This window comes from Salvia splendens, chromosome 14 (genome assembly GCF_004379255.2).
Source record: "Salvia splendens isolate huo1 chromosome 14, SspV2, whole genome shotgun sequence".
In the NCBI taxonomy this organism is placed as follows: domain Eukaryota; kingdom Viridiplantae; phylum Streptophyta; class Magnoliopsida; order Lamiales; family Lamiaceae; genus Salvia; species Salvia splendens.
In genome coordinates, this window is record NC_056045.1 from 4,901,180 (window position 1) to 4,908,091 (window position 6,912).

General features: G+C 35.2%; 1 protein-coding gene across 3 annotated transcripts; it reads left to right on the forward strand.

The window, feature by feature from the left end:
- Window positions 1–274: 274 nt before the first annotated feature.
- Window positions 275–6,912, forward strand: LOC121765967. Of its 3 annotated transcripts, XM_042162269.1 has the most exons (8): window positions 275–2,280; window positions 2,716–2,768; window positions 2,842–2,916; window positions 4,046–4,273; window positions 4,446–4,528; window positions 4,645–4,918; window positions 4,996–5,109; window positions 6,231–6,912. In XM_042162269.1, the coding sequence occupies exons 6-8, from the start codon at window positions 4,718–4,720 to the stop codon at window positions 6,681–6,683; spliced, it is 768 nt and encodes a 255-aa protein (XP_042018203.1). In that variant the 5' UTR covers window positions 275–2,280; window positions 2,716–2,768; window positions 2,842–2,916; window positions 4,046–4,273; window positions 4,446–4,528; window positions 4,645–4,717; the 3' UTR covers window positions 6,684–6,912. The 3 variants fall into 3 exon arrangements, with proteins under 3 accessions (XP_042018203.1, XP_042018201.1, XP_042018202.1); XM_042162267.1 differs by having other exon boundaries at window positions 4,446–4,918; XM_042162268.1 differs by having other exon boundaries at window positions 4,046–4,182; window positions 4,446–4,918.

Sequence of the window (6,912 nt, forward strand, 5' to 3'; positions counted from 1 at the left end):
AACGTTTCCTAAAATGGAAACATCTCTATCTCTACTTTTTCATCTATCTTGCTTTACTCTCTCTTCATTAACTCACAAAACAACCTTACATAAAAACCCGTGACGATTCTCAAATGTTGCATATTTAATGGGACGGATGGAGTACAAACTTATCAAACAAAAGATAAAAGAACATGGGCTTAAGGTGTGTTTTGGGCTTAGAAAGTTATTCAAGTTTAGAAAAAATATAGTGAGCCGGCCCTAGTATTCATATCCTCTCTTCCGCAGCCAAATATGTTGTGTACTCTACCATCGAAGAATTCGTTGAACTTGTAAAATCTCATTCCCAACCTTTCTCAAGTTGAAAGACATTCCTCCATCTCATGGACAGGAAGTAGGTCAACCTATTTTTATCAAGAATTCATTTTGGTGGAATGATGGCTGGATTATCTGATCAATTTGATAATCGAAGAGATAATCTTCTCGAGCAATTGCACTTGTCGGAATGGGCGGCATTGGAAAAACTACGAACATCAAGGTAATAATTGTGAATCAACTTCATTACTACACTCGATTACTCCTAATAAGCTGATATCTCGGATTGAATTACTGAATTTTTTCGTTACTGATGCCCTCTGATATGAGATTGAGTAATTAGACTAAATGCATAAATAAGAAATAAGGAATGTGTGTGTGGGTGATTCAGTTTACGTGCTTTATTAAACAAGAACTCTACCGTTTGATTTATGTGTTTGCAGATTCATATCTAATTTTGGCCCTATATTTATGTATTCATATATAACTGATCACTATATGAATTGTTCTAAAATTCTCTGTGCCTTTTCTCTTGCTTCTGATTCTATGTTCTAAAATGTGTGTCTTGCATTTTGGAGATTTTTTTTGTGAGAGGGCATCGGAATTTGAGGGGATTAACATACTTGAATTTTATTGGCAATTTCTCTGCAAAACTGTGAACCATAGAATAGAAGAATGAGAATATGAAATTAAATCTCCGTTTCCGATTATGTGTCCCACCTTGACATTTTTATAGGTGAAGGTTGACATTGAGTTGACATTATATTAACATGTCAACTTCGTTTTTAGCGAGAGGTGTGCGTATTATGACGATGTTGTTTAGTTAAATAAACAATCAATTTTACTCTCTCAAACCTAGGTCTGACAATCAGACACGGACACACACACAATTAATGTGTTTGTGTTAAGCCTGACTGGATTTGTGTCATTAGTTAAACTCCAAAAATTGACTCATTATGAACAGAAAATTTTCGAGTTGGATTAATTTCACCATTTTGGGCCATCTCCTAAAATTAGAATAAACAACTAAACACTACTAATTGTGTGGATCTCACAATCCATTAATACTACGTACACTATCTTTTCTCCTTCTCTCTCTTTTTTACCAACTAAACATTAAAACCTATGTTGTTTCAAATGTGCTATTTTTATGGGACGAAGAGAGTATAATATAATTCATTCATTAGTGTTAGGTACCTTAAAGGTTAGTGAATCCCGAATCCACTAGTTCCAACTTCTCTATTTCCCTCACATTACTTTCTTTCCATTTTCCTTGTAATTTGAAATCGCTGCCGCTCATCGTTGGAGAGCTGGAGTCCGCTGCTAGGTGCCATTGTTGTCGCCCGCGTCCTAGTTCTAGTAAGGTTTTTATCTTCTAATAATATATGGAGTGGTAATGAAGTTTTACCAAAATTGTTATAAAGATTTCTACCAAACGAGATATAGTATTAGATATTTAGATGTTGAGTTTGGTCATTCCAAATTTGGTGTAAAGTTATCTTCTATATTTTTGAAATCATCTTATAAATTTTGAAAGTTTTTTAGTTTGGAAATTAGTTTATACTTTGCAGATTTATTAAGGGCTAATTGCCTGAAAATTCATGAACTTTCACAAAAGTTTGGTTTTTTCGTGAACTATAAATGTTGCTTTACAAGTCATGAACTTTACCCTCGAGTACCGATTTCCCATATCGGTTATTCTAGCTAAGCAGTGTGTTAATGTCGATATTTACGCTGACGTGGAAGATGAGTTGGCTGGTGAGTGTTTGGGGACATGGAAAATTTTATTTTATTTTAATAAACAAAAGCATTACACTTATCCCCCATCCCCAAATCCCAAAATTCACTATCAATTGAAACAAAACTCTATCCTACGAATTGGCAAAACCCATCTGCGATTCTTCTCAAGTGCTCCCATCTTCTGCGGCGGTTACGGCGACGGTGACGGTGACGAGGGCTACGGAATCCGATGACGCCACCGACTCTGTAAGTCCTCCCATCTTTAGTGACTCGTTTTTTGTCGAGAAAATCCATACAACTACTCAAGCTAAATAAAAATTGATTGTTTCTAATGAGTAAAACCTCCAATTTGCGTAAAAATATCTTCTTGAAGAAGCTATGTTCTGTTGGAAGATTGAGATGGTGGAGGGAGTCAGCTTATTAATCTGTATTGGTTTTATTAGAATACAAACTAAACACAAAATATGTGCATAGAACTCCATAGAGGTGTTCGTTTACATTTTTTGTATGTTTTTTTAAATTTGTTTACATATATACTTTACTTTTTTAAATTTTTTTTAATTTTGAGTCAATATTCGTTCACATTTGAAGTGTACGTTTTCTAATTGAGTTAGTTTACATTTTCTGATTTTGAAATTGAGTTGAGTTAGTTTAGATTTTTTGAGTTTGGAATTTGTACAGGGATGATGTTTTTGGCCTCTACATTCACCATGGGGGACATTTCATTTCAAATGGTAAGTTATAGAAATATGTTGGTGGTGGAACAGCAGAGGTCTGACCCAGACAGATTTGGTTATTTTGATTTAGTTGAGGAATTGAATAAAATAGAGATTGGCACCTCCAATCATCGGCGCGCACTTCTTCCATTTCTCACACCTGCAGGTTAGTGAATGTCCCGCTTCTCTATTTGGGTTAGCTAGGGTTAGTGAACATGATCTGATTTTAGTTTAATTCAATTTGTTTATTATGTTTATATGCCAATTGAACATGTGTTGGATATCATTTCCTCTGATTATAACTAATGTAGCTATATGTGTAGCTAAATTTCCTCTGATGTGTTTCTACAATGATGTGTTCGGGATATCATTGTTCCTCTGATGTGTTTCTACATTGTTCTTCATGATTTTTTTATGTGTTTCTACATTGTTCTTTATGATTTTTTGGATATCATTTCCTCTGATGTGTGTAGCTATATGCCAATTGAACATGTATTGGATATCATTGTAGCTCCTTTCTACATCGTCATCATGATTTTTTGTATCTCTGATTCTATGTAGTCAGGAACATATGAGAATGAGAGAGGGAGTAGGAGATGATTTTGAATATTGAACTCAAACTGGTCAATGCTTGTTTTTCTTTAAAATAAAGCAACAATTAGAAGACCATCTGATTATATCTTTCCCTTTCTCTATCATTTACATTTACTCATTTGCTAAAATGGATTTCTTGGGGAAATATGAGATAAAATTATTTGGATCAATTAATTAAGGTTATCCACCATCCTTTTCTTTTATCCTTTTCCCAGCCTTGCTTAATTAGGTAATCTTTTTTTCCCTATCCAATTTCTATGAAAATTTCTTCACTTTTTACTAACTGGGATCCTTTTTTCATGCTTCTGGAATATACTCCCTCCGTTCCATATTAATAGAGGCATTTCTTTTCGGCACGGAGTTTAAGTATAGTGTGTTAAATGGTTGGTGAATAAAGTAAGAGAGAATAAAGTAAGAGAGATGAAGAGAGAATAAAGTAAAAGAGAGAATTACTTTTTGCCAAAAATAGAAATGATTCAATTACCTTGGAACTTGCTAAAATAGAAAAATGACTCTATTAACATGGAACGGAGGGATTAACATGGAACGGAGGGAGTATGTTGTAGCCATGAAGATACCGTCTTGATAGGTTGCTGCATTCTCTATTTTATTGTCTCTAACACATTTTTTCTACTTGTCTGAGGTATGTCTGAGGTAGTTATAACAGCTCTGAATATAAAATTTCTACTTGGCTGTTGTAGTTATTTAATTGTAGAAATGGGAGGGTCATCATCGGAACGCTCAACTACACACTCCGATGACTTACCACCACTTGGTACTTTAGAGTTATTGGACGAGAACAGTGAAGGAGAACATTCAACCGGTGATAGCATTGAAGGTGGGGCAAGTGCAAGTACTAATAATGCAAAAAAAGATGGATTTAAGAAGGACGCAAGAGGCTGCATCTATGTACATCTTAGGGATGGAAAGTACTTGCTCTGATAATTTTATGCAGTCATTATATTATTTTAAGTTACTAACTCTATATTAATATGCAAGAGGCTGCATCTATGTACACCTTAGGGATGGAAAGTACTTACTCAGATAATTTTATGCAGTCATTATATTATTTTAAGTTACTAATTCTATATTAATCTGCAGATTGTGTCCGACCGACTGGTGTAGTGGCCAACATATGCAATAAGTCTTTCAAGCACATAGTTGACTCGGGAGGATACAACCAGGCAACGCTTTCAGAAGAATACATTGATCATTATTAGAAAGAATTTCATGTCAAATTGTGCATTTTATATTTATATCTCAATTATCATAAATTATATAATACTTTATTATTTTGCAGAAAGGTGCAAACTGTGAAGCTTATGATCAAATGCTATGCAAGATAGCAGTGCAAAGCTAGATACGGCGATTCCATGGGTTATAAGAGAAAGTCAATGAAGAAACCGGCCTACTTCATGGATGTCCAGTGGACGACATACACCGATGCCTGGAAGCTTCCTGAGAATATCAAGGTTTGTGAGAGGTGCTCGACAAATCGAAGACAGGGGCGGGAGAAGGCCTTTGGAACACATTGTAATGGTTGTATTACATTTGAAGAGACAGTTGAAAACATGGTAAAATTTATATTTTTCTAGTTTAATTTGTTTACATTTTTAATTATTTCTAAAATCCTTTTTAATGTTGTTTGCAGACCGAGGAAAACAACTGGATATTGCCTACATTTGTAGATGTCTTTGGTAAGACCTACACGTTCAGAACAATAGATTCACATGGGATGGTTTCGCAAAACGCCACTCAATTTAATGTAAGTTTCATCTTAATTTGACTAATTTTGGGCTTTTGATCCCTATTTGGTATTTGAGAACAGAAAAAGATCAGAGCCAGTAATGTGCATAGGTGATATAATCATATGGTACATTCTGACTTGGATTAATTTTTAGAACTACATGCTAAGTATTCTGAGCTAGTATTTATCATGTTGTTTAGTACTCCCTCCGTCCCTCTGTATCTGAGTCGTATTCCCTTTTTGGTTGTCTCACTGTAGCTGAGTCATTTCCTATTTTGGCAAAAAACACCATCTTTTCTTCTCTCTTACTTTACTCTCTCTTACTTTATTTTCTCTTAATCTCTCTACCTTTTTCCTTTCCTACTTTATTCTCCCTTCACTTAACTCACTTTTAACACAATTTCTTAAATTCCGTGCCGAAAAGAAATGCCTCTACTACAGAGGAACGTAAGGAGTAGCATTTAGATGAAGCATCCTTGAAAATAGCATAAGAGGAGTAAAGAGTAAAAGTATATGACAGAGAAATGAAATATATAATCAGATGGTACATTCTGACTTGGATTAATTTCTTAGAACTAAATGATAATAAGTATTCCGAGCTAGCATTTATAATGTTGTTTAGTAGCATTTAGGTGCACCATCCTTGAAAATGGCGTAAGAGGAGGAAGGTACACAATACATAAAAATAGGAGAAAACCAAATTGGAATTTAGTAGCTACACACCTCCTTAAATCACTCTTTCAAGATTTTGGCTTCGTTTTTTTTGTTGGGGGGTTCTCTCATTGTATACTTCTCAAATTTCAATGTTTTAATACAGAAATGCTGCAACAACATCTGTCAACTTTACCCCCTCTGCCCTGCAATTCTAAGTGTATAAAATGATTTGACTTTTGTCTTGCTGAGCATTTTCAAACTTTAGATTACTTATGATTATGCATGAAATTTGATTTATTTTCTCTTAAAAATGAAGCATAATCCAATTAGTTAGTCCACCATCTATACACAACTGAATTCTCTGTTGCCTCTTGTTCCATCAACATGATAACATGTTGCATTGCACTATTGAAGAGAAAGTTGTGAAACTGTTTGTTTGTTCGCTTGCTTATGATAGTATCTAATTTGTGTTTGCTTGTTGGAAGGATGATATTATGAGAAGGGCCGAAGAATTAAGAGCCGAAGGGATAGACAATCCGGATTTAGATGCCATCTTCTTGGAGCTTCATGGGAAGGTGAAGAAGAGAGAGCAGATTCCCGGTGCAGGAAGTGTAACAAAATTATACTTCCCATCAGCTACTTCAGCATATGCATCTGGACGTTTGACCGGCGGCGACCCTAGGAAGATGGACAAGCTCTACGAGCAACAACTTCGAGAAGAGCGGGAGCGTATGGAAGCCCGGATGGAAGAGAGAGTTAGAAAGATAGAAGAAGTGTCGGAGAAGAAAATGGAAATGATGAAGGAACAGATGCAAGAACACATTTTATTTCGCGTATGGAAGGCTCAGATATTACATAAAGGAGTTGACCATGTTTCCGAGCACCCGAAATGTGCTCGGAAAAACTGGAGTATTGCTTGGAAACGTGCTAGGGAATAATTCCGGGAAGCAAATGGCTAGTACCCTATGTGCTCGGAATGTGCTCGGAAAACCTTATTTTTCCTAGCACTTTGGGGGTTTTCCTAGCATTTCGGTGCTAGCTAAATGTGCGTTTTTTTAGTGTCAATTTATTGCTCCCTTGACTCGCCCATTTTATTTTATTTATTTTATTATACTATTATTTTATGAACAAACTAAATCAATACATGCCATAACTAGATTTGTGTGA